The sequence below is a fragment of the Sturnira hondurensis genome, unplaced genomic scaffold (genome assembly GCF_014824575.4).
Source record: "Sturnira hondurensis isolate 20B ecotype Veracruz unplaced genomic scaffold, ASM1482457v3 Scaffold0009733, whole genome shotgun sequence".
Lineage (NCBI taxonomy): Eukaryota > Metazoa > Chordata > Mammalia > Chiroptera > Phyllostomidae > Sturnira > Sturnira hondurensis.
Window position 1 is genome coordinate 598,017 of NW_028082364.1, and position 27,990 is coordinate 626,006.

The following is a 27,990-nucleotide window of genomic DNA, read 5'->3' on the forward strand; positions in this document are numbered from 1 at the left end:
CGGGGATCCCCATGCTAGGCTTCTTGCCATGCAGGCATGGCCACTCAGCCCCTCCCACAACCCTCGGGGCTCCCCCAGCTGGGATGAGAATGGTGGGACAAGATAACTCCCATCCCAGCGTGGTATCACGGTAACCAGGGTTTCGCCGCCTGCACACTGCTACCTGACAGATTGGTTTCTGTGCCTCTATTTTAGGAATGTTCTCAGCAAATGTCCCCCCAAGCACTGCAGGGTGTTGCACAGAGAAGGAAGAGGTAAAAGCTGCTTCGTATCGAAAACTGCGCATGGAATCAGCACCTCTTGCCTCAAAGACTCAGAAAGGTTTCATCGGAAAGGGCCTGCTCGGCTCTGTCTCTGGGCCATCGAGCGGAGAGGTGAGGCTATTGTCGGATGGCCTCCTGTGGCGAAGGAAAAGCAGCCTGGTGCCAGGAATCCTGTTCCCAGCGCCTGCCTGCTCCCCGCATGCCGGTGATGGTCACAAACACTAGGGCTCCCCAGCCACAGGCTCTGCTGATATACAAAGCCTTCAACGCAGGTGATTAAAACCCTCAACACTCTGCGTAAGAGAGTTCGGTTCGTGCATGTGGCATTTCCTAAGAATTGAGCATACAATGAAACGTTTGTTTCCCTAACTTTTTTTTTTTTTAAATGGCAGCTTAAAATGGATTAGCTGGATGGTTGGGAAGGGAAGCAATGAAACTGCATAGTTTCCATCCAGGGCTGACCCTGGTGGCGGCACGGGACTTAGCGGAGGTGCAGTTCTCATTGAAGTGTGCTTGTCTGGAGGGTGGAGTTTAGGAAGGGCCTGGGTTCCTCTGGCTTCGCCAGCGGAGAGGCACCCTGGGCACCTGGAGGGAAGGCAGCGGGAGGGCAGAGCAGGCTTGAGGGGGCTCAGTCCTCCATCCATACAGATTCCTCCCACAACAGCCCTCCACCTCCGACACCTCGGATGGTCCATAATCCCATGTGCTTCTTAGGCTCAGCACTTGGGCCTCTGTGTTTATGTTCAAGTCCATCTTTCTTGCTCTGAGTAAGGACTGAGGGGGTAAGAACTTCTGTTCCTCATCATACTCCCAGCCCTCACCCAGCTGCCTAGACAGCAGCCACATACTAACAGCTGAGAGATGAACAACCAAAGTGGACTTTGGGCCACAGCGCATCCTCATTCCACATGAAGGAAAAGGCTGGTCTAGGCCACGTGAGATGTCTCACTTAGACTATCCGAGTGAAGAGGTATTTTGGCCTCAGTGATATTTTATATTCTTGTGGATTGGTTGCAAACAATTAAAAATCAGGATGTTACACACACATACACACACGCCAAACTCCTTCTGAAAACTCAGCTGTCCCATTTCCAAATATCGACAGCTGGCCAGAACTGAGTACGCACCAGGCAAGGCACATGAGCTCCCCAGTTTGCCACGTCCCCTTCTACTCTGAGCCGCACGCTTATGTTACTCCCAGCCTCCACAGACCGGCCTCTTCCAGGCTCCTCATTTTATATAGACAGACACCAGGAAGCAGAAAGATTAAGAGATTTGCCCAAGGAGAAATTATTTCTATCAGGTCAGGCAGCTAGCGTGGGTGGGCTCTCTAAGTCCCACCATGGTGTGCTTGCCAAATTCAATCTGAAATCCTTTTCCTGCCTCCTTACCAGCTGATGGCGTGACACTGGGCTATCTGGTCAACCTCTCTAGGCCTCCCTCTCGTCCTTTGTAAAACAGAAGAAAAAAATTGAAAAAGAACATTTCATAAGTGAAACTAGAAATGGAGTAACGTGTGTAAATTATGTAGCCCGGGATCTGGAGTATAATTAGAAGTTTAATAAATGTTCTTTTCCTTCCCTTCCCTTCCCTTCCGTTTCCATCCCACCATATGGCAACGAGGGCCTTGGAATACTAATAGACTCATACTAGCACATCCTGCTAAACAGGGATGCAGTTCAATATTAGTGATGGGTGGTTTGTTCAGCTGGGTTTTTACTATCAATCAATCCATCACAAAGCTTGTTGTCACGACTTCCCAATTATAACAAGGAACAACAGTAGGGTGGCTGAGTGTCACATTCCCTCTGGGTTCTGAAGGAGTCCGGCTCCAGCCTCCTATTGATGAATCCCTTAGTTCTGTGTTAATTAATCTAACACTGCTAGCTTCTTTCAGAAAGGGGAGTGGAAAATGCAAATATATCTGTGTGGATAGCTGCCCCTTTCTGAATTGCCAAGGCCCTGGAAGGCTACCTTTTACCAGCTCCATCACATCAGAGGCCTCCTCGACTCTGGCTTCCTGTTGGGCTCAGCTAGTTGGAGTGCCCCGCGGGCCCTCAGAGGGGTAGCAGGACAATGAGTGAGGCTGGGAGATTTATTCCCAGCTCCCTCCCTGCCAAGTCACCTCAGTTTGACTTCATCTCTCTACCTAGGACCACAGGCCCTGTCAGGCAGTCCCTAACTCTGCGAGGGTACCCACTTCCTGCCCCTGCTCCTTGAGGACTAGAGACCTGTTGCCGCTCACCCCACGGAACTATACCCCCTCTTCTTGCCCACGCCTTTGCAGATGACTCTTTATTTAGCTCTCTTTGTTTGTCCTGTGAGAGTATCATCTCTTTCCTGCTGGGATCCTGACTGGTAGGGTATCTAGGGCCTCTTCTAAATATGTTTCCTACAGCTACAGGGTCCAGTTTAATACCCGGCACTTACAGGATCAAGGAATAATCAACATTCTATGAATCACTGATTCAATGAGCTGGGAGACTCCCACCCCCACTTCTAGGCTGAAATGCAGTTCCGGAGCTCATGCTAAAGCCCTCGCCATCACTGTCCTCCTACGGACCAGATGCAGGAGGTCAGGGGATCCAGGAAAGGCTGGAGTGTCCATGGCCCGAGTCTGTTCTGAGTTAGGACACAGACCGTGTTCATTTTCAGCTCTTTGGGCACTGCTCTTATTTTAGTTCTAACATTGGATCAGAATCGGAAATTGCCCCCATGTGATGAAGGCTGGGTGGAGTTTAGCTCTTTCATTAACCCCATTTGGGATAAAGCTGTTGCCCACATTGTTGGCATAGCAGAGTTCTCACAACAGACTACTAAGAAAGGGAACTAATTGGCAGTACCAGAATAGACCTTTTCCTATTCCTACCCCAAGGGAGAAAGAATTATTATCTGCAATTCTTATCACTTCTCTCCGAATGCACTTTACCTGGGAAGACGGCCTTAGGGCGAGGCCGAAGTCCCTTAATCCCTATTTTATCTGCTGCTGCCCATTCCCCAGCACCGTGTTAACAGTTCTGCTGGGAAATTGGGGGGCGGGGTGGGGCGGACAAGCTCAAATTATTGAGGGTTAAGACCGTCGAGGGTTTTCGGCTTCACTATAAACTGTAAATAAGAAACAGATACAGGGAATGTGCCAAGGTGTGATGAAATCTTTTCAGAAAAGACAGTTGTCTAGGTTACTCTGCTAAAAAGAATAGATTGAGGGAAAATGTAGTTTCTAAGTCTGGACATTTTACTGATAGTTGTTCGAAGGCATTTCTGCTTTCCCACCTGCCAGATTCTCTTCCAGTCACACGGGGGCACTTGACCGGGATGGTCTGTGAGTTGATAAGATAATGAAACACATTATATTAATGGAGCCTGTGAAGTGGGGGAAGAGAGAGGGTTTTGGCATTGCTTATCAAAACAAGAAGAATGTACCAATAAACCGCAGTCAGAGGATGTTGTAGACCATCCAGGGGATATTAACACGATCTTTTGTGATCCTTTTAAAGTTTCTATTTGCATAGAGCAGCTATGGAAATCGGAATTTTGATTCGTTTTTATGATGTAATGGTAAAAGAAAATCAAAGGGTTATTTTTGACTTTGTTAGAAAATGAAGCATTAGGTGAGATTTCTGACTTGTATAAAAGGAAATCTGTCACAGACGCTGGGGGAAGCTAGGAATGGAAAATAATAATAACAATAATGAGAGAAGTTAAATGTCTGTTCTATAAGCTGACAAAATGACCGGGAATCAGGTGTTTACTGCCTACATCTCCGCAATAAAAATGACCTAGCGCTGAGCCGTGGAATTCCCTTTCTCCTTCCGATCTCCATTCTGAGGCACACACACGCCTGTCAGATCTGCCGGCCACTTGACAGACATGTGACTGCTTAGCCTCCAAGTGCTGTCCCACCCGCGGCCCACATGCAGCCCAGGATGGCCACAAATGTGGCCCAACACACAATTGTAAATTTACTTAACACACAATGAGCTTTTTTGTGATTATGTGTCATGATATACTTAATGTGTGGCCAAGACAACTCTTCTTCTTCCAGTGTGGCCCAGAGACGCCAAAGAGGCTGGACACCCCTGGCAGAGCAAAAGGAAAGACTTGGGAGAGGGTGGGGTGGAGGGAAGTCTACAGGCCAAAGACCGGAGACGGGGGAGGGGAGAGCACCTGGTGGCTGGAGGCTCAGCATTCGGATCCCAGCATCCCCACACCGGTGCTCAGGGAAAGTCAGGTAAGCCACGGCGCATCAGAGCTGCATTTGCAAGACAGGTACACTATTCCCTTCTTGGTCTTCTAAACTTCCAATAATGCGAGTGGCATTGCCTAGAGGTTGGAAAGTGCCCCTCCTGGGTGCTGGTTGCCCCTGCCTCAGTCACCTGCCTTGTGGAGCTGGGACCACTTTGCCCGTCTGAGCCTGTTTCCTCTGGAGGTAATAACCATGCAACAGAGAGTTTGGTCTGTGGAGCGTGCGTACCACATGCATCTTAGTCATCGCCATTATCGCCACCACTACTATCCCTTCTCCATCAGGAGGAGAGTGTCATACACGTAATATTCCACAAGTTGAGGTCAGAGTAAACAGACTGTGCATGAAAGCGTTGAAAACAAAGAGTGCTGTATGGGCAATGGTGAGAGTTATATGGGCCTTTATTTGATATGGGCTGCACTGTATCAACCCCAAATCCACAGAGTAATGTCCTCGTCCCCAATGTATCAGAATTCAACCTTCTTTTGGAGATTAGGCCTTTACTCGGTCATCAAGTTAAACCGAGGTTATTAGGATGGGCACTAACCCAATATGTTTAGTGTCCCCATAAAAAGGGGAAGTTTGGACGTACATGCGTGAGTGAAGGCAATGGAAAGGGACCTAGGGAGAAGCCACCATCGACCAGTCAAGGGATTCCTCGAGGAGGCCAGCAGAAACTGGAAGAGAGGCTGGACCAGACCTTTCCCCATAGCTCTGAAAAGGAACCAACCCAGCTGACGCCTTGGTTTTGGACATCCGGCCTCAAGGGCTGTGGAACAACAAATTTCTGCTACTTACGCCACCCCACTTGTGGTACTTTGTTACAGCAGCCCCAGAACTAATACACTATTCATTCTTTATTTTGTGGATAAGAAAAGCGAGGCCAAAAGAGGCGTAATGATTTGTCCTAAGTCACTGGGGCGGTTGATTCTGAGTCAGGACCAGATCTGGCACTTCCTGGCACCAGAACAAAACCCACAGGGTTATAAAAGGCCATAAATATAAAGGCCGTGGCTTCAGATACCAAGACTTTAGCTGATATTTCTAAGATCCTCCAGGCAAGATTCTACAACAGACGAACACCAAGGCCATGGCCAAGTTGCCCAGACTGTGCTCCACATCTGGGGCCACCCTCACGGGTCCAAATCCATTTCTCAGTAAAGAAGGAAAGAGGGTCCACTTGCTTCTCTCTCATACGTCTGAATGTCTGAGACTTGTCCATGGACACACACTTGGGCTGCTTATCCTTAGATCTGGGTGGTCGGTATTCCGAGAGGAGACCTCGTGTTGTTTGCTCCCCCATTCTACAAATGCCCATCTCGAGTTCTGCTACCTGGCTGCACAGCTGTGGGTGTTCAACCAGGGCCCTGACCCCGTCTGACTCTCTCCCTCCCTCCTCCCTTCCTCTCCATTAAGCAACAAGATAAATAACTTTCGTCCTGATTTCTCCTTTAATGCACATGCTGGAGAAGAAATTACCATCTCTTTGGAAGGGGCGCATGGTTAGTCACCCTGACATCGCTGTCATCCTAGAAGCGGGGCATGCTGATTTATCTGAGTGTTGCCTTCTGTTTTCCCTGTCACTGGCCTGACTTCTCCTATCGGTCTAGCCCAGCCAGCAGCATCGAGACAGAGAGTGAGGCAACCCTGGGAGCCCGGGCCCACTCATGAAGGGCTTTCGGCTGCAGCATGGTGAGTTAGTTCCTGCTGCTTCGTGCCTGGGGTGTAACGTGAGACCAATGGAACATTTCCATGAGGCTGAAGAGCGACGAACAGAAACCTGCTGGACTGTCCTGTGCTACTTACAAGACGCGTAGATTCTTGAGTCCAGCGAAGTCTGTCTTGGTGATCCGGGTGATATTATTTCTGTCCAGGTCACTGAAATGGAGAGCAAAATGGGGTGAGGGGTTTTTTTTTTTTTCGAGTTATGTTTATGGTCTCTTCCACCCAGACTGGCTCGGACTGTGGGGATGTTGCTTGTCAAGAAGTAGGCAATTCCAATGATTAATGCTATCCCCTGAGCACGCCCAACTAACCTCACGGATATTGTATGGAATAAGCTATCCATTATGTATGTAGTCAAGCCCTGTTGTACGTAGCTGCCCGGCTTCTGTTGCCCCTTCGTCGGGTCACAAATTTTTCTTTGGACGCCCCCCTCCCCCAACTCACAGATCATGTCATAGAAGTGGGGGCCGACCCTGTGTCTCGGCTCCGGGAATGAGTGCCCACTGCAGGCCAGCCTTACACGCATTTTCCCTCCCTCGGCCCACAGTCTTTGTTTCGGGAGCACGGGACGACCCAAGCTCCCATAGGTTTCTCTCTGCTGGGGCTGCTCACCGGTCGGCGCTGCCAACAGCCATCTTGCCACCACGAAGAGAGCGCTTTCCAGGGAGAGAAGATGAGTAAGGACTGGTGCCTGGTGCTATTCTAGGGGCATCTGGATGCGCACAGGCTGGAGGCCAGACACCTCTGGGTTTCAAGACCGCACGAGCCACTCTATCCCATTTCCCTTACATTTTGACTTCACCCAGGTTGAGTTGAATTTCCCCAACACTTGAAACCAAAAGAATCTCGACTGACTTTGACACCCAGTGAGATACTTGTCTATTTTCCAGCTATTCTGGGGACTTGCCGAGGACAAAGAGCACGTCTCACTAACTCCATAGCCTGATAAGGTAGAATATTAGTCTGGCACAGGGGAGAGGGAACCTCGTTAGTTTCATACATTAGGTAACGACAGCCACGTGAGTCACTCCTGCCTCCATTTTTAGGCTGAAATTCCTAAAAAATGGTCCCAAAGAGAAGGATTTGTTATGGGAGAAGTGAAAGCCTTACAGCGGCACTGATGTGGGGGAGAAGGGAACACCACAGGGGTAGGAAGCTAGGATTAGGGGAAACCAGAGTCAAGAACAAACCTGTGAACAACTGTCTAAACACTGTGTTCACTAAAATGATCTAAAAAGGCTGGAGACCCAAAAAAAAGGACCATAAATAATGTTATAATTCTTAATAATGAGTGTGAACAATTAATCCCTATCTGCCCTGCCTTTCTCTCTGAAGTGACGAGAAAATTCCAGGCCTTTGGCCAAACTGGAGTTTCAACAAGGCATCTGTGAGCGAACTCACTTCGCTTCCTCCAGAACACTGAGCGGCTAACAGGCCATTTCCCCGTGATGCGTCCCCATCTAAATGTTCACTAAAGCAGCCCGTCTCATACCCCACACAGCCTTCTGCAGTCTGAGTTACCCATGGCTACCTGCGATGTGAAAACATTAAAGGGAACGGAAATGAACAGTTTGTAAGTTTTAAACCGTGCACCGTTCTGAGTAGCGTGATGAAACCCCACGCCTGCCCACTCCGCTGTGCCCAAGGTGTGAGTGGTCCCTTTGTCCAGGGTGTCCACCCCAGAAATACTCCTGGCCCATGAGTCACTCAGTAGCCAACTCAGTATTCAGATCGACTGTCATGGAATCGCAGCTCGCGTTGCCCTTATTTTTCCTACTAGTGCCCCAAAGCACAAGAGGTGCTGTAACTGCCAGTAATTGCCAGTGAAGGTGCTGGCAATTCAGACACGTCAGAGAGAAGCTGCGAAGTACTTCCTTGAAGAGTGAGAAGGTATGTGCATTTAGGAAAAAACATAGCATGCAGAGGGTTCAGTACTATGCGCAGTTTCAGGCATCCACGGGGGTCTTGGAACATAGGCCCCGTGGATAAGGGGCGGCTACTGTACTTCTCTGGTTTTCCTCGTCAGGTACCGAGGTGGCCACCTTGCAATCATGCCACAGTTAGACCTGTGTGATCTACAGATGCACAAGAAGAAGAGGCAAACTACTTTCAGATCCTAGCACTCTGCAGGAGGGAAAAATCAAGGGAGGGGAGGGACGACTCTCCTGATATGGAAACAATACGGAAATAAAAATGAAGTGGGCCCTTGGGGAACCTCAGCTGGGAACCACCGCCCCCGCCCCTCCACATCCAGTGTTCCACGGTCTAAAACAGCCAGTCGTTTGTTAACCAGCCTGCGGTGGAGAGAGGCAGCGTGTAGACTCCTGGGACCAAGCTGGGCGCGGGCGAAGGAAGAGCAGGGATTGCACAGGGAGCTGGAGAAGGGCTGCTCATGCACAGACTCCGTGCCAGCACAAGGGCAGGAACCTCTGCATGCTCACCACCACCCGAGTGTTCTCCGCACCTCCCATCACCATTGGGCGGGTTGCTTGGGGACCTCGACAACTGTGAATATGACAGTGCAACTACGGGTTTAATTACTGGGACGCAGCATGGTGTCTCAGCAGCTGGTGCTTGTGACTGCGGCACTGATGTATTTCAATTAATATTTATTACGTGGAGGGACACGAAGTGTGCTGCTGAGAGGCTGCCGGGGACTCGGGGCCGGGGCTGCGGTGGAGTCTGTGGGGCGCCCCAGGAACACAGGGTCTGGGAGGCTGAGCTTCAGAGGTGAGCAGCCCCGAGTTTGCAGCCCCGCCTTGCCACTGACTGAGTGGTCCAAGGGCAAGTCACTTCACCTCCGAGGCTCAGTCTCTCCATCTACGAGAGGAGCGTGACGATCTTGACCTCAAGAGTTTCTATGAGGGTTAAATAAGATGATGCCCGCACGGAACTCATCTGACACTTGTCAAATAATCAGGGCCGCTACTGTTCAAGAGTTCGTCAAACTGAATACCCCCACCTCCACTCGGAAATTTCAATGCACCAAGAGCAGCTGATTGCCCCACCCCTCACTTTGCTGAGAGATGAATCCTGGGGTCCTCAAGAGACTCAGCTGGTGATGTGTTATCTCCCTACAGGTGAGAAGAAGGGTGTGTTTTGTGGCTGACAAGGTGGCCCCACCCTCAGGGGCCCCTCACACTGCCCCTCCCTTGACACATTTCTCTGACACCTATTTCCATGGTTATCTTCCCCTAGCTCATCCAAGCCATACAGACTGCCAGATTGCCAGGCTCCCAGGGAGAAGGCCAGGGGGACCACGGGCTTTGAGGTGAGCCGGGTCAGGGTTCAAATCTCTGCCCACCACCCATGCCCAGCGCTGTGGGTTTGCGTAAGTTACTTAACCCCTCCAGCCTGCACGCTTTCTGTAAGGCTCTCCTGCGTGCAGACCTTGGAAAGGTGAGACGCACAAGGCCTGGGCTGCAAACATGCCTGGCTGACAAGGGGAACTAATTAAATGAACAGGGAGAAGGGGCTGCATCACCTCATGTGCCCACCCCTCCCAACCCGCATCGTCTCGGTCCAGGCTCCACTGGGCTGTCCTAAGCAAGGCTTTGGGACAGACTGGACCAATGAGATGCAGGTGGAACTGATACAGAAGTTCGGAGGTTAGGAGAGAGAGTGAGTGACTGCCTGGCTGTCTCTTGGAGCATGCGCATCGAGCCCTGAGCTGCCACACAAAAAGACCAGAAGACCATGGTGGTGGGGAGTTGGGGGGGGGGGTGAGGGAGAGGAGAAGGGAAAAGGGGGGGGGAGAGAGAGAGAGACGGGGAGGTGTGCCCGAGGAGTCCTAGCTCTTCCAGCCCTGGCTGGCTGAATCTTTCCAACCTAGAGGTCAAGCACGTAAGTGCAGACACCTTTGAGATTCCAGCTCCAGCTACCATCTGGCTATAACTTGTGAAAAACTCCGAGCCAGATCGACCAGCTAAGTGACTCTTGAATTCCTGCCCACAGAAAGTGTGATAGAGAATACTAAAATGAGTGCTTACTCTTAAGCCATTAAGTTTTGAAGTGATTCGTTATGAAAAAAAAAAAAAGATGAGAGAAAGAGAAAGCCACCCTCCAGACTTTTAATTTACCATTAACAATGGAACTGCAATCACATGACTCTCACATGTCCTTTCTGAGGCCACCCTCGAGACTCTCGATAGTATCACTGTGGACAAGGACAGCTGGCAGGGGCCAAGGCATTCTAGGAATGAGCTGAGACTTGGCCCTTCTCTCAGGCTCTGAGGAGTAAGACTGCAGAGTTAGGGTCGCGCGTCCCTCCAACTGGGGCTTAGAATACCACGTGCATCACCCAGATGTTATACTCATCATCACAGTAAGTGGGGACCATCCACGAGACCCTGTGGCAGACGCTGGCAAGCTGCCCACCAAACCGCGTCCCCCTGTCTGATGCACCCAGATAGGTGCACTTCTCGGCTTCCCCTGCAGGAGGGTGCAGCCATTAACTGAGTTCTCACTATTACCTGGGCGGAAGCAATACATACTGCCCTCCGGCCTTGATCCACAGAACTTCCTGCTCATCTGGGGCTGGAGTCAGTAGATCCAGGGAGGGATGTGTGTGGCATTGCGTGGCTGGGTGCGGCAGGGTGGGGAGGACTCCAAGAGAAGCAGACAGAAAGAGCCTGAATCCCTGAATGAGTGTGTGGAACAGAGCTCTTCCCTCCCCTGTCTCCCCAACATCCCACATTAGACTCAGAGATGTTCAGGAAGTAACTCTTAAGACACTGAAGTGTCGTGACCATTTGTCATACAATCTACGTTGGCAAGCACATTATTTTTGTGTGAGGAGCTCTCTGTCCTTTTCTTCTTTCTTTCTGCAGCTGCTCTGCAAAGTCGGCATGAGTCAACCATCACCAGATGAAAATACTGAACATCAGCCTTAATAAGAGTTAATATTTGTTGGGACCACGGACCAGGCCCTGCACTAAAAACTCTGTGTTCATTCTCCTTTATCCACACAGCAGTCCTCTGTGACAGGTACTATTATCGTCCCATTTTTCACACGAGGAAACTGAAGCTTGGTCTCCCCCACTTACACCCCACCAGAAGACTTCACCTATGAAGCAAGCTGCCTTGAGGTCAGACAAGCCGTAAGTGGCAAAAGCTGGGATGTGAACTAGGGCTCTCTGGATGCAGAAGGCATGTTTTTTCCTTTGTTTTTTTTTTTTTTTAAATCACATCCTGCTGCCCATCTGCAACTAGAGGCCAAGCATCTTCTGCCGAGTCAGTTCAACTGCTGACTAAAAGAAAAGTGAATAAACAGACTGGAACAGAACAGAATGGAATTTCCCATCCCTGTGTCTTCAAGAACACAAAGGAGCCCATCCTTTGAGGTGGCTTTGCTCCTCCCCGCTATGGCCAGGATGGCCCACTTCCTACTCTGCTGCCCGGGGAGGTCTGGGCCGGTGGGAGGGCTGAGCCTTTTCCCAAACTCCAGGCAGAAGTCTCTCCTGCCATGTTTGCCAGTGTCTGGTTTCTGCCATGTTCCTCGTCCTGTGCTATGTTGCCTCCATAAACAGGCATCACCATGGTAATCTGCACTATTCTTCCCCAGCCCAATCATAAATCATAAACCAACACTGTAACTTGCCGCTCTGAGGTATTTTCACATCTGTCTGACACCTTGGGTGGGGTGGAACGGGAAGGGGAATTTAGAACAACACTGGAAAAAATGAAGCCAACTTGTTCGAGGGCAGGCTGCTGTCGCTCTCTGGGCACATGTGTATTCACACCCTTCTTTGGATTCACTCTGTGGCATTGCAGCTAAATGTCTTTTTGCTGTGGCCCATGTGCAAAGGGGGAACAGCAAAAACATCCTCTAGTAACGCTGTTAGCAGTGTGTGGAAAAGAGGGCTTCGACTGTAAACCCANCTGTCCTTTTCTTCTTTCTTTCTGCAGCTGCTCTGCAAAGTCGGCATGAGTCAACCATCACCAGATGAAAATACTGAACATCAGCCTTAATAAGAGTTAATATTTGTCGGGACCACGGACCAGGCCCTGCACTAAAAACTCTGTGTTCATTCTCCTTTATCCACACAGCAGTCCTCTGTGACAGGTACTATTATCGTCCCATTTTTCACACGAGGAAACTGAAGCTTGGTCTCCCCCACTTGCGCCCCACCAGAAGACTTCACCAATGAAGCAAGCTGCCTTGAGGTCAGACAAGCCGTAAGTGGCAAAAGCTGGGATGTGAACTAGGGCTCTCTGGATGCAGAAGGCATGTTTTTTCCTTTGTTTTTTTTTTTTTTTAAATCACATCCTGCTGCCCATCTGCAACTAGAGGCCAAGCATCTTCTGCCGAGTCAGTTCAACTGCTGACTAAAAGAAAAGTGAATAAACAGACTGGAACAGAACAGAATGGAATTTCCCATCCCTGTGTCTTCAAGAACACAAAGGAGCCCATCCTTTGAGGTGGCTTTGCTCCTCCCCGCTATGGCCAGGATGGCCCACTTCCTACTCTGCTGCCCGGGGAGGTCTGGGCCGGTGGGAGGGCTGAGCCTTTTCCCAGACTCCAGGCAGAAGTCTCTCCTGCCATGTTTGCCAGTGTCTGGTTTCTGCCATGTTCCTCGTCCTGTGCTATGTTGCCTCCATAAACAGGCATCACCATGGTGATCTGCACTATTCTTCCCCAGCCCAATCATAAATCATAAACCAACACTGTAACTTGCCGCTCTGAGGTATTTTCACATCTGTTTGACACCTTGGGTGGGGTGGAACGGGAAGGGGAGTTTAGAACAACACTGGAAAAAATGAAGCCAACTTGTTCGAGGGCAGGCTGCTGTCGCTCTCTGGGCACATGTGTATTCACACCCTTCTTTGGATTCACTCTGTGGCATTGCAGCTAAATGTCTTTTTGCTGTGGCCCATGTGCGAAGGGGGAACAGCAAAAACATCCTCTAGTAACGCTGTTAGCAGTGTGTGGAAAAGAGGGCTTCGACTGTAAACCCAGGAGACGTTGCAGGGGAAAACAAGATCGATTGTTTGTTCCTTCCTTCCTTCCTTCCTTCCTTCCTTCCTTCCTTCCTTCTTCCTTCCTTCCCTCCCTCCCTCCCTCCCTCCCTCCCTTCCACCCTTTCTTTCTCCCTACAGTGTACCTTTATTAAACACCCACTCTGGATCTGGCACTGTGATTGTGATTAGGGAGAGTGTTGAACAACAACACATGAGTCCTTTTGGGGATCTGTATTCTCCCGATGAGTGTGGCAGACCGATTCTAGGGTGGCCTCCACGATCCGCCCCCCACCAACTCCTGGTATTACCACCCTTGCGGTATTACCACCCACACTCTACTCCTTGAGTGTGGGCAGGACCTACTGACTTGCTTCTCACCACTGGAGTAGAGTAAAGGTGATAAGATGGCACTCCGGTGATTACATTACACACAACTGTAACGTCCATCTTGCTAGGGGGCTCTCTCTTGCTAGATGAAGCAAGTGACCACATTAGGGAGGGACACAGGGCAAGGGCCTGAGGGCAGCCTCTACAGACGACTGGCAGAGAACTGAGGATGACCAGCAGGACCCCGAAGCCCTCAGTCTAACAGTCTGCAAGGGACTCGATTTTGCCAACAACCTCGAGAGCCTGAACACAGACCCGGGGCTGAGCCTTCAGACGAGACCTTGGCCCCAACCAGCACCTCAGTTGCAGCTCGGTAAGACCCTGAAGCTGAGGCTCCCGACTACCTGTGAGGAAATAAATGGTAGTTAGGCCACCAATAAATATTAGGCCACCAATAAATATTAGGCCACGAAGTTTGGGGCAAGAGTGTCAAGCAACAACAGAAAACTAATACAGCAGGAGACACACGATCACAAATAAACAACAAAGCTACAGATGACAGGAAAATAACTGGGAAGTCATTTCGGGGTGAGATGAGGAAAGTGCAGGTGGGGTGAGAGGAAGTGGGGGCACCAGCCAGTGTGCCCAGGAGGGAGAGATACTTGGTCTGAGACGCCCCCCCCCCCAAAGGAAGCCAGCCAAAGGCAGAGAGCACGCTCCAAAGGCAGGGGGGATGGAGTCACAGAGGTGACCCTCCTTTCCATAGCTTTCCCAGCCCCTCCCTCCCTCCCTCCTAGGCCGATCCCTCCCTTCCCTGACCCTCTGAACTTCCGGGTCATTAAGCCTCCCTCCACACGACTCATTTAGGCTTTCGGCATAATGCTGTCCACCGCGTGTGTCGCTGCTGCCTGCTCCCTGTGCACTTGCCTCCCCTTCCAAAGGGGCGTGAAGCTCCGTGGGAGCCAAGACCACAGGTTCTACTCCCCACGCTTCCTCCCAGACACCCCGTGGAGACACTCAGAGGTCTGCACACTCGCGTTCTCTGGGGGCTGCGTGAAGACTTCTGTTGTTTTTTTAGACACATTTTACATTTTGCTTATTAGGATGGTCCGTATCTTCTGGAGGAAGCATGTATTACTCATGGACTCTTTCCTCCCCTCCCAAAAACTTGAAAGTTGAAGTGAGACCTGTACCACGGCGGCAGTGACCAGCAGAGCCACAGTCACTCGAGGCTCTGGAAGCGTGGCCCAAGTCAGATGTTCTTTGATAAGCACAAAGGGCCTCTTGGGAGCTGCTCGGGTGGCCCTGCCCCGCGGATGTCTTTCCCTCTTTGCTTCCTCTCCCCGTCCTGGAGGACCTAATGCCATCCACCCATCTTCCCTGACGCAATGGAGGAAACAGCACGTGTTCAAGAGCCACCAGACTCCCCTCCACCGGGTCGGGCGGTCCTGCGTGTCCCCCGCACCTCTGCCTTGGAGAGTTCCCCTCTCACGCTTCACCTCTCCCGACTCGCCACACCACAGGAGGCGTCATTCACCTACCCTCAGTCTTCTGCACTTTATTCTCATCCGTTACATAACCAAGGACAAGTTTAAAAACACACACATTCAGGAGAGAAATGACTGAATTTGATTTTAAAAACTGGCTTCACACTACTTCCGTTGTTCGGGAACTAAGCCTCCCTGGGCTAAATTTCTGGCTTGGCAACACTCTCGCATATAGAATTTTACACCTGCAAAAGCCTGCAGCCAGCGCCCTGCAGACAGCAACCTGCAGGGAGGAGAACGGGCCAGAGAGAGGGGCAACCTGGATGGCTGGATGGCTTAATGGCCGGTGGTGTGGGCCCTGCAAGGAGGAGGGGGAGTCAGGGTCTCTGCGTTGACTCTCCTTGCAGAAGGGCCCCCTACCGGCCCGGCCCGTCTTGCTCTGTTCTGCTCCATAGTCTAGCCGGAAACAGTGTACATACAGCATACCTAGCTCTCGGCTGGAGGCAGAAGAGTAAACCCACAGACCGGTAGCCCACAGGCCAGTTCTGGCTTGCCGACAGATCTGCTCAGTCTGGTTCTCAGTAGGGGTTCCCGATTTGTAAATTAATGGTCAATTTGGGAGAATTTCACTTATCAATCTGAAATCCTGGGTTGTCTACAGAAAAATAATCACATGATCTGAGAACCCTGAGCCCGCAGGGCCACTGTGAACTGGCGCTAAGACGCAACCCCCCTTTTTGGACGAGGCATGTGCTCCGTAGACCATCAGCCCACCCGGTCTGCTTCCCTCGCTGGTGTCCCCTGCTTTGGCCCTACAGGCACTTCCACTTGAGATCCCTGCTCCAGAGCGAACTGTTTAAGAAGGCGGGCCTGGGCTCAGGTCTTACCGGATGGCGGTGCAATTTAGGGCAGGTTACACAGCCACGCACAGGCTTCGCTTTCTTTATTCTATAAGTAAACGGGCAAAATAACAGCGCCTCCCACTGAGGCTGCTGTGAGGATTAAATGAGATGATAAAGTGATTCCAGGATGGCAACTTTCTCCGTTTTGAGCGACTCCCTCCAGGTGACACCCATCAGGCTTAAAGGGTCACCCTTCATGTCTGACATTGTCATGACCAGAGATCTCAACTCTTCCGAATCCTTCTCAGAAGGCCTGTTCTGGAAGCCTGACCCACACTGCATGTAGACCATGTGAAAGTAGGATTCCGAGGACCCCTGGGAGTCAGGAGGCAGAAATGGCAGGAGAGACTGAAGTGTGACAAGCAATTTCAGGCACACGGCATGACAGGGACAGTGCTGTGTGTTAACCGAGCTACGTCCTTTTCCTCCCAGGTGAACAGCGAGGTTACATTTCCCAGTGCCCCTTGGAGCCAGGTGGGACCGCAAGACTGATTTCTGATGAACAGAAGGCAGACAGAAGTGATATGGACCCTCCCCAGGCAAGGCCATGGGGCATCCCACACGACATCACACCCTCTTCCCTTTTCCTGTCTTCCTTGATACGTGTAGACCATGCGTCAAAAACGGTGGCACCCTAAGACGGAAGGAGCCCGGGTTCCCGAGTGGCTGTGTGGCGCACAGGCCGCGCACTGCCACCCAGACTAAAGGCACCAGGGCTACGCTCTGAGGGGGTGATGCCGTCTCACTGTGTTTTGCTGCAGATATGGGTGGGTTTTCTTGTCCTTGCAGCATAACCTTGTCACCTGGCCATCCAGCAGAGCGGGAGGGAAAGGACAAGAAGTTAAGCAGTCACGATCTTTCTCCATGCTTGGTTTCTGTCTCATAGTATGACCTTGGAAAAGCCACCTCCCCCGACTGTAAAAGGTGGAAAATAGACTGGTTGGTTCCCCCCCGGTCAGAATCTCACTGACCCTGAATCATCCCCCAGGGTAATGCTCATAGGCCTTGAACCCCCATTAACACACGTTACCTAAAACTGTGCCTTTTTTAAGGTCACCCAAGTTCTGATGGGACACCAAAGCTGCAGCCAGCCCACAGGGTCTAAAAAATCACTGCAGAATGAATAACTATTACGCAAGGGCTGGTGTGTACTGGGTATTTGCCACGTGCTGAATACTAGGCTGAGTCCCTCACACCTGGCGCCTCCTGGGACCCGCACCAGCAGCCCGGGAGGTCCGGGCTCCGATTGTTCCCACTCCGTACATGGATACACGGAGGCACAGGGAGACGGAGGCCCCTGTCTGTGGTCACCAGCTGCCAAGTAGGCATCCATGACCAGGCATTCAGGTGTCGGCGCCTGAGAACTTAGCAATCAACCTCAAGAAATGAATACAGAGTCCTGAAGGGTGAAGGACCAACCGAAACAATCTAATCGGACCATTTTGATAACGTACACACAATTTTAGCTAAACCAGTAAACTCCAGTTTCTTGGGAGTCGGGGCCATACCTCCTTTATATTTGAATCCTTAGGGTTCAGCACAGTGTCCACCATGGAAAAGCACAAATAAACATCTGTTGAATGACCGAATAACCTGGACTTCTGCTTTGTATCGGCAGTTTTCACTGAGTTATATTTGCTCTTCACTGACCAGCCAAAGTCGATGTCCGTATTTCATTTATACCGGTAAATCTGGGCACCAGTTAGAACCAGAGTGACCATACTTGAACGCTTTGGCAAGTCAAAGGGAATACCTCTCATAATTGTATCAAGAAAACAGGCACAGTCGGAACCGCCCTGAACAAATCCACACAAACAGAGTTCCTAGTTAGAGCCGCAAAATACCCACGACGGAGGGGAGCAGACAAACAGGGGAGCCTGTTCCCCGCGTCCTTGTTTGTACAGAGCCCCCCTTCTTGTCTGCTTGGGTCGGACCACTAGAAAGTCCCCGTTATTGGCAGGATGCATCGCGGTGACGCGTCACTCTCCCAAAGGCGCATGCATATAGCTGAGCCCAGCCGGCCACGCGACACACACACTGCTACCTTGTAGTATAGGTGCAGTCATCACTTTTAGGAAAACAGGAAGGGGCAGCCCACGGAATGCAATGGTTGTTGTAGGACTATAAACATGGACTGCACTGGAACAGACTCCAAACTTTGTATAAACACTAGTAAAGTAAGTTTTGGCGGAGCTGTGACTTTAAAGGAAATTCTTCCCCATAAACATGCCCTGTCATGCCCTAATAACTCTTTAATTTGATGCACATTCGGGAAGGATGATGGGACGTAGTCACAGAATAAGGCTAAGGTCTGTTGCAAAGGAGGAGTGGTGGAGGGGTGTGATGCAACTTGGAGCTAACACCGTCTGCCACAGAGCGGGCTTCACGGCGCTTTTCACACATGGAGGGAATGTGCTGAGTGACATGCCGGAAATGGGAGGCAGGTCTTTGCAGGTTCGGCACAGGAAAATTCTGGATGTCATCTGATGGCACCGTGTACGGCTCCCGGCTAGTCGATTTCTGGCCTGCCTTCTCTTGTTGGAGACGGTCAAAGTAGCTTCCATCTCGCAAGTGGACTCTCGGGTTCTTTGAATTTCAACTGGACTAGAAGCTCCTTGAGAGCGGAGACAACTTCTTATACATCCAGCATCTTGGACACAGGGCTGACACGGCCTGATACCCCTGTGAGGGGGCAGAAAGGCACAGTCGGTGATGACCAGAACTGAGCTGCACCCAGGCTCAGGACCCAGCTCCGTCTCTTACTGTCGCGTGGTCTGGACAAGCCACTCTTCTCGTCTGTGAAATGGGCAAATGGCACCTGCTGAACCTCCGAGAGCTTTTGAGATGATCCCATGAAGCATTGTAAGAGAAAGGGCTTTATGAATCAATAAGAGCTACACAAACAGAGGGAATTATTGCTGCCGGGAAAATACAACAGTGATCAACAATAATAGTAAACCAGTTTTGCACTGCATTGAGTTCTCACGATTTATCAGGCACTGTTCATCTCCTCTGAGTCCTCACAGCAATCCTAGGAGGCGGTACATCCAATTATTATCTCCATCTTACGGGGGGAACTGAGGTCTAGAGAGGTTAGGTAACCGGTCCAAGTTTACACTTCTGAGTATCAGCCACAGGGTAAGGATCCTGGAGGGCAGGGCTGGACAGCCAGGGCTCTGTGCTTTTTGCTCCTGCAGCTCCCAGGGCATTGAAAGAATCAAAATAACTAATTCTGTCTCCTTTACCAGGAGCAACGGTAAGGCAAGGGCTATGTGGAGTCTCCTCCACACCTCCCGGACACAGCAAAGGAGCAGGGAGCGAAGGCTTTTCAAACTAAAGGGCTGCCGTTTCTTCCTCTCCCGGCCGCTCTCGCTTGTGTACCCACTCTCAGCAGCCATGCCCAGCAGCATTTGGCCGAACACATGGAGGCTGCTGACTTGCGTCCAGGTGTATGGCACTGGTCCCTCAACCCATCATGGTTCTCCACCTTCACCAAGGTGAGAAGCCTCAGCCTCGTTCCCTGGCCGCCTGGAAGTGGGGCCCAGATGGTCCCCCCACCCAGGCAGGGCCCTGCGCCCAGCAAGCTCATTCCAAACACTGTCCTTTCGCGCAGGCACGTCTCCCGTCTGTAATGCCCTCTCCCACGGACCGAAATGATCTGCAGCTGTCAGGGAGCTCGCCTGCGGAATGGGGACCCACCTCAGTGCTGTGCCGAAGAGGAAGAGCTGGAAAGGAAGAAGATGTCTTTGTAGTGAGACACTGGACCCGGGTGGGTCTGCCAGCCCCTCTCGGGCAGGGGGCACTCTTCCCCATCTGGCACTGAGAACACGCCCAGGGACAGGAATCACGCGGAGAGAGAAGGGCCCATCTGATCTGCGAGCGGCCCTGCACGTCCAGGCCCGAGGAAGCCAGGCCTCCCTTTCATCATTCATGAAACCATATCTTGCTTATTACGACAATTTGAAAAAACTTCTCTGATTATTCCTTTGAGAATCCAATTTGTTTCCTTTGTAAAGAGGAAACAATTCTCTTCTCAGTTTGGGAGGTGGGGACATTCCATCTATCTTCAGGGGGAAAATCTGTTTCCTATTACAAATCACGTTCCGTAGGTCTATTTGCAAAGAGGCAATCTCTACACTCTCTGGAGGAAAAGAAACTCTCTCCTCCCTCTCCTAGAAACATTTTCACCAAGACCCACAAGAGGGAGGCTCCTGCCCTCCTCTCAGCCACTGTGGCAAAGAGTGCATGCCTGTCCCTTGCTTGGAGCAAAGGAAAGTTTTGACTCCTTCTCCGAAAATCAGCAGTATGCCCAGGTCACCCAGCCCACCTGGGAGGGCCTACCACAGAGTAATTCACTTAATCAGCGCTTATGGATGGAGACCAAGTGCGAGGGCGGGGGCCCTGGGAAAACCTGCGTTAAAATAAATACATGACCCTCCAAATCCCCGGGCTCCAGGACGAGGGTCAGTAAACTGTGGGCGAACCAAGGCCGCTGCCCGTTTTTGTGTACCCTGCAAGCTAAGAATGGTTTTTATATTTTTAAATGGTTGAAGAAAAATCAGAAGAATAGCATTTCATGACACACAAAAATTAAATGAAATTCAAATTTAAGTACCCATAAATATAGCTTTCCTGGAGCACAGCCACGCTCATCTGCTTATAGGCTGACTACGGACATTCTCGTGCTATCTGGGCAGAGTGGAATAGCCGTGACTGAGACTGCGGGGTCCCCGGAGCCCGCATGTTTACTATGCGGTGTGCTGAGCCCCGATCCAGCAGCTTACATAATCTAGCCGGGTCAAGACCAGGAAGTGACCGTGTTCGGGCTGTTTGTCTCCCCCTCCGGATTCACAGGTGGAAGCCCCCGTGTGATGGAATCGGAAGGCATGGCCTTTGGGAGGTAATTAGGTTTGGATGGGGTCCCATCCTGGGGAGAGTGGAGCCTCCTGAGGGGATCAGTGTCCTTCTAAGAAGAAGAAGAAATACCAGAGCATTCTCTCCATCACGTGAGGACACGGAGAGAAACAGCTGCCTGCAAGCCAGGCAAAGAGCTCTCACCAGAACCCAGCCACGCTGGCACCTCGATCGCGGAGGTCCAGCCTTTCGAACTGTGAGAAATAGATGTCTGTTGCTTAACCCACCCAGTCTGCAGTATTTCGTTATAACAGACTGAGCTAACTGAACCAGCCAGTAATCACAGTGCACAGATGATAAAAGCCACAACACTAACCTGGAAGGTGGTGCAGGAGGGTTAAGTGTGGGCACCAGGGTCACACAGAAGCGTACTCTGCACTTGGTACACCGCCCTGGCGTCACGACTTGGGAGGTTATTTCCATTCCCTGTCCCTCTACTTCCCTGATGATAAAATAGAGACAATCGCAGTGGCCCCTGCTCCTTGGGTGGGGCTGAGAATGAATCGTTTATTCACTCCAAGATGACAGAACGATGCGGAGTCCGTAAGTGCTTGCTACCCTTTGCTCTTCTGATTGCTAGCCCTGCTGCTTGTACAGATCCAGGGGACATTTCTCAAGAGATAAAGTAAGGGTGGCATCCCTAACGGCCTATTGTATGCAATGCACGGTGACTCAGGAGCTCAGCAACATGGTGACCTGGGCTTTAGCTAATACGACAATGCTGTCTGCACAGAGTTTTGAGCAAAGTGGGGGAGCAGATGCCCCGTTCCAGATGGAGTAGGCCGGTCCTGTACATTTCTATTGCCACATCATTGACTCTTCCATTACGAAAGAGGCCCGCGAGTCCAATGTCAAATGAGCTGCGTGGATTCCAGCCCAGACTCCAGTCTCTGTGCCCGTCTTCCTTCCAGCCCGCAGCCCCTGCTCACTGATCCCGGCCTGGGTCTCCAGTGCCCATTCCCGCGATGACACCTTGCTCCCGGTCCCTCACGATCTTAGGCTGCGGGCTATTTTAAGCCCAAATTAAAGACTCCTCTCTCCTGAATGGCTGCAATTTCAGGCTGTGGTTTGTTCACTCTGACGTGGCTTGGGGCCATGGCTCTGGTGCGGGGGGCACCGCAAGGGGGAAAACTGCTTTAGGAAAGAGCCAAGGGGCTTTGCAGAAGCCATTTCCCGGCAACACATGCTGCGGAAAAACATAAGCACATGGATAGACAAACAGAAAAGAAAACAACAGGGAAAGAGCCCCATATATCTCTAGAAGGGCACTAAAGACAGCACCACATCAGGAACAAGAAAGAATCGAAAGCTGTGTAGTGCTTCAAGCCCTGGAGAAAGAGACTTGCCACTCTAAGTCCGTGAGACTAAGTCCATGTTTACGTGTCAGCCACTGGAAGAAAGGGCCCTTGAGGCTAACGCAGGCCTCTTGATCTAGGTAACCTTGACGTAAACCCTAGCATCGCAGGGTAGAGCTTGAGAGCTGATGGCAGAGGCAGAGTGTCCAGGGCCTGCCCCTGGGGGATCTGGGCCCATAGTCACCTGATGGGCAGATGAGCATCCCTGGACTAAGGCAGGGGAGGACAGAGGGAGACCAGAAGGAAGCAGGGTGGGGGCACGGCAGAAGCCCACTGAGCTCTCCACACCCGCATTCTCTGTCTAAGCCGGAGGGAGAATGGACAAGAGCGCTCAGGATCCGGCCCTGTTCCTTCTTTCTGCCCCTCACCTCTCCTGTTGCTAAAGGGATGACGGGAAGGGATAAGCTTCAAGTCACACTTCGGGGGCAGTCACCACAGTTCGTCCCCATCACGCCGGCAGCCTCATCAGGTGCCTACCCTGACACGCCAGCCAGGCCAATTCCCACTCCGGCTGGCTGCATGCTGGAAGCCCCCGTAGGCACTCAGGGCTTCCAGACCTGAGGGCTCCTTAATCAGCTACGTAGACGAAGCTGGTCCCAGAAGAGCGAATCTCCAGGATCCTGAGCCCATTCTGGGCTTTGGGTCTTCGGACCCTTACACAGCCATGAGGTACTCTGGAACCAGCCTAAGTGACTAGAAGTGGCTGTCACATTGGCTGCCCGCCGTTGAGTCCCACTGTACATACCCTGCTTTCTTGGCTTAGCAAAGGGGGTTTTAAAAAATGACTTTCGGCTCAGCATGTGGTCCTAGTCCACTGTGGGCCCTACGGCTGCCCAGGGACTAGCCCTAGTCCCTGTGGCTGCCCAGGCTGCCCAGTCCACCCATCTATATCACCAGTTGGGCCTTACAAGTAGGCGATTGAATTTGATTCCAGACCTGTGCTGACTAAGTGCTTTCCCACGTAGCATAACAGCTCTGTTAGGGAGGAAACCAACCTTACGTACCAGTCCTTGCTCCAGTGCCCAGCACAGTGCTGTACCCAATGCTACTACCCAAACAACAGTGAGCAATTTGAATGCACGAATGTGACCACATCTCTTACACACAGCTTCTGAGGCCACATGAAGAGAGAAAAGAGAGGGAAAGGGGCTGAGAATTACTCAGCCAGCGAGCCAGCCAGCTCTCTGGGTGACTTGATCCTGCAGGCCTGCTGAAGTGCCGCCCAACTGCCCATGGACAAGCTGATGGAGATGGCTGCAGGTGAGCCAAACCTTGGCTCCAATAAAATTGAGAGCAGCTGGCACTTCTGAATACCTCGCTCCCTGGGGGCCCGGGCTGAGTGCACACAGAAAAGCACTAGCCCTTTCCCCTTTGCTTCTTGTCATGCTTAATTACACCAGGATTGTGCTGAGTCAAGCAACCTGTTGGGGTAGAAGCCCCGGCATGACCTTTCCCATTGCTCGAAGCCAGCTCATGAGTCTCAAGTAGCCGCGTGCATTTCCACCGAGAAACCCAAGAACAAACCCAGCGCCGGTGCACAGGGTGCTGAACGCTAAACCCCACACCTCAGTCCCTGGGAGGACGGCCTCTTCTGAACTGCGGGTGAACAAAAGGGGCTTGCAGCAGGCACACCACCTGCATTCGGCCCCCCACCTCCTGCCTTCAGCCTTGAAACAGGCCCTGTGACTATGCAATGTGCCAACCAGCAGTCGGCCAAAGGCAGCCACAGCAGAGGAAGGCAGGCGTGCTCAAGGCTCTCAAGTACCCTCTGGCCTGGCCAAGTTTTCCCCCAAGGCTTGGCTTCCAATCCCAGCACCCTCATCTTAGAGGCAGAGGTGCTCACTCTGCACCCCTCGAGAAAAAGCGCAGAGCCCTGAACTTCCCTACACACGTGTGCACCCCTATGTGCATACGTAACGTGCCTCTGGAAATGCGCAGGAGAAAGCCATGCAGCCAAATGCTCTAGATTCGCCTTCTCAACCTCAGCTACACATTAGCATCACCAGGGAGCTTTAAAAGTCTTGCTGCTCAGGCCACGCTCCGCAGCAATGAAATCAGAATCTCTAGGTGTAAATATCAGGCATTAATATTATTTTAAAGCTCCCCGGGTGATTCCAACGTGCGGTTAGGATTGAGAAGCATTGCTGTAGATTAACGGAAGGTCCTGGAAAATTGAGGTCCAGCTCCCAAGCTTGAACTGGGCTCGAGTTATCAGGCAGATCCGAAGGCTGTTGGACCCAAAGCCACAAAATGATATTCCTACAACAAACACTACTGAGCACCAGCTACATACTAGGCCCTCTTCCAGGTTTCCAGAGGTTGTCTCAAGAGCTGTGTCCCAGAGATCAACTGGCTTGCAATCAGGGTCTTAGCAAGGTTGGTCTAAATCAAGCAACCAGCCAGAGGACATTTACCTCACACTCAGTGTGTGCAAGGCTCTGCAAAAGGAAGTATAAGGTGAGATTCCTGACCCCCAGGAGCTTAAACCCTAAAAGGAAAAGCCTAAGAATTTGCACAGTGAGAAGGAAAGGCAACATAATATATTGAGAAGAAATGAATGTGCAATGGAACAGTGCAAAAAGACAAATACATATCGAGAAACGAGGCTGTGTTGAGGTGTCGTATAACGCTAGAGGCGAACATCAGGATCCCTCTGCTCCAAGAGCTTGGGCGAGCGCCATGGTTCCCAAAGAGGGGTCCCCTGGCCGGCAGCACCCACATTCCCTGGGAACGTGGTGGACACGTACATTCTTGGGCCTTGTCCCAACCTACTGACTGAATCAGAACCTGTGGGGGTGGGGCCCACCAATCTGTGTTTTAACAAGCCCTCCAGGTAATTCTGATGCCTGCTCAAGTTCAAGAGCCACTGATCAAGCAGACCAATTAATACCACCGGAGTTGGAAAAGGGAATTCCTTGAGTCTAGGGTTGATAAAAGTCTTGAGGGATGTGAATCCCAGTTCTGACAAAATTTGGGGGACCTTAAGCAACTAATATTTTAACCCCCTGGCCTCTATTTGGCCAACTGTACAGTAGTAATAAGCAGTAGGTGGCAATGAGGTCTACCGTGTAGAGCCATATGACGAGTACATGCGATAATGCGTAGTCACCAGGCGGGGCCAAGGGCCTGGTAAGTGAACTCAATAAACAGTCTCCAGAACTGACAGTCATAATACAGGGGAGCTGGTCAGCAAAGGCATGTTGACAGAGTGAAAAAGTGAGAGTGAACTAATCACATGAGGGATGGGGACCCGATTTGGTGAGCCTGGAAAAGCAACAAAGAATTAGGACTTCATTCGACGTGCAAATCGGAGGATGTTCAAGATAAGAAAAGGGCTTCTCAGACCGAGGCTTCAGAACGCATGGCAGGTCTTGAGCCTGACACTCTCCTGGCTCGGCCCCCGAAACGACCCGAAGGAAGGCTTTCCTGCCACAGCTGCTAGTGTGTTGGTTACATGCCTGGGCTGCCGAGTCAGACTGTCTGGGTTAGGCATTTACTAGTGGAGTGGTCTTGGACGAGTGATTTAACCTCACTGAGCCTCAGTTTTCTCTTCTGAAAAACGGGTATAAAAATAGTACCAAATCGTAAGAGCTGTGCGAATTGAACATGATGATGTATCTAAGGTAGGTAGCCCGGTGCTCTAAATATAGTGAGTGGTCTCTGATTGTTTGAGCTTTGTCTCACGGCACACAGCTGTCTGCCATCACGACCCCTGCTAAGTTTTGGGCGGCTGGGATTTTTAAAGCACACCAGCATCAGTCCACTCTGGTGCCAGGGCCAAAAGACTCAACCTGACTGTTCGGTTTCTTCGTGACAGTGATAGCGGCCGAGGCCCGGGCAGCTGCCTACCTACAGGTCGTGTGCAGGGGCTTCTCATGTACACGTGCTGTGCACATGAACCCCAGGACATCGGCATCTCCGTGCCCATTTAACAGATGAGGAACTGGAGTTTACTGACTCATCCAAGTTATTCAACCATCAAGTGTCAAAGCCTAGGTTCAAAATTAGCCCTCATTCCAAACCCCATGGTCATTCTACTAACGAGCAATCACCCCCAGACCACCCCCAGAGGCTGCCTAAAGACCTTTCCAATGGGGTCCACCCAGTGGCTGTAGCAGACGTCCAGGCTCCTTCATGACATTGTGGTGTCACACCACACGTTCGACTGGGGTATGACTCAGATCGCTGAGTCAGGAGGCGGGAAGTCACGGGTGGGCTGGGGACAGGATGGTGAGCCCTGCAGGGGACGAGGCTCTGGGGTTCTAAGGCTGCCCCGCCTTGCTAAGAACGATTCAGTGTATACACTGCAGATCTGTGTATCTGAGTGTATTCATCGAGAGAGAAGGGTATCAAAGGGAAGGTAGGCAAAGGCACTTCTTCCCAATCCAAAAACAGTTATCAAACCTAAGCACAGAGGGAGGGCAACTGAAAACAACAGAAAATCCACATCGGCTTTCGGAGACCATTTGCTCCTTCTGAAGGAGGCATTCTGACCCATGAAACGACACAGCAAGATAAATCTCTTTTATCTCCTCCCGGGTCTATTTCCTTAAATGCCAAATTGTGGTCTTCTTCCTTTCCCCTCTCAGACACCAGCTGTGCCTCTGCTAACGGCCAGGGAGACCTGTAGGCCCACCAGCCTCTTCCTGAAGAGCTGCCCTGTGTCGTCTGTAAATGAAGAGACGTGCGGACGGCCTTCTGTCTTCCCTTGAGAGATTCTAACAACGATTCCTAGAGTCCAAATACGAACTTGAACTTCATCCTCTCACCCCCTGCGGTTCACCTGGTCCAGAGAGCTACTTGGATGCTCTCAACCAGAACAAAGGGGACACCGCCTGGCTGGGACTCTCAGTTTTTAATGACAATGACCAACAATGCACTTGCCCTCAAATCTGATATTTACCTGCACTGGGCCACGTTACCTCACGCTAACCCCACCTGCCGAAAATATGACTGCATTCTCTTAATTTATCCTCTCCGTGCTCCACAGTTGCCATGGTAGTGAAACCTACACTCCGCAGCCTCACTGCCATTGTCAACTACAAATGAAATTAGCTACTCCCAGTTTGGCTCAGCAAAAAATAAAAATAAAAAATAAAAAAATGTGCATCTCCTATACGCCAGGTCCTGTGCTAGGCATAAGGCCCGGGCTCAGAGATGAAAAAGAAGGAGAGTTCTGTAGGATTCTGCTTCTTTACAAAGCAGACTTTTTGTTTCTCATGTGAGGAGATTGCTTTCTTTTTTGTTGTTGTTGTTAAATGGTGGTCAAATACATGTAACATAAAATCGACCGTTTTGGCCTTTTTGTAAGTTCAGTGGCATCGGGTACACTCGCCATGTGGTGCGCCCACCTCTCATCTCTACTGTCTGTCCCCAAAACCGTTTTATGCCCCCAAGCAGGAACTCGGTGCCCATCGAGTGATGGCACCGCTGCCTACTCCCAGCCCTTGGCAGCCTCTAATTTACTTTCTGTCTCTGTGAACGTGCCAATTCTGCACCTTTCATAGAAGAAGAATTTTATATTATTTGTCCCTTGTGTCGGGCTCAGTTTGCCTAGCATGGTCTCCAAGGTTCATTCGCATTGTAACATTTATCAGACCACCACTCTTTTTTAAGGCTGAATCACACACACACACACACACACACACACACACATCACGTTTTGTTCATCCATTCATCTGATGGACACTTGGGTTGTTTCCAACTTTGGGCGATCGTGATTAATGCTGCTATGCATGTTGGCACACAAGGATCTCAGTCCCTGCTTTCGATTCTTTTAATACACTTAGAAGCAAGTTTGCTGGATCAGAC

The 27,990-nt window shown here is 51.1% G+C and overlaps 1 protein-coding gene across 2 annotated transcripts in view; it reads right to left on the reverse strand.

Moving 5' to 3' along the window:
- SLIT3 (slit guidance ligand 3) overlaps positions 1 to 27,990 on the reverse strand; it is a 529,219-nt gene that overhangs the window by 480,451 nt on the left and 20,778 nt on the right. For both annotated transcript variants that reach the window (XM_037057739.1, XM_037057738.1), the window contains exon 2: positions 6,316 to 6,387. In XM_037057739.1, the coding sequence (XP_036913634.1) occupies positions 6,316 to 6,387 (72 nt within the window). The remainder of the gene's footprint in view (positions 1 to 6,315; positions 6,388 to 27,990) is intronic.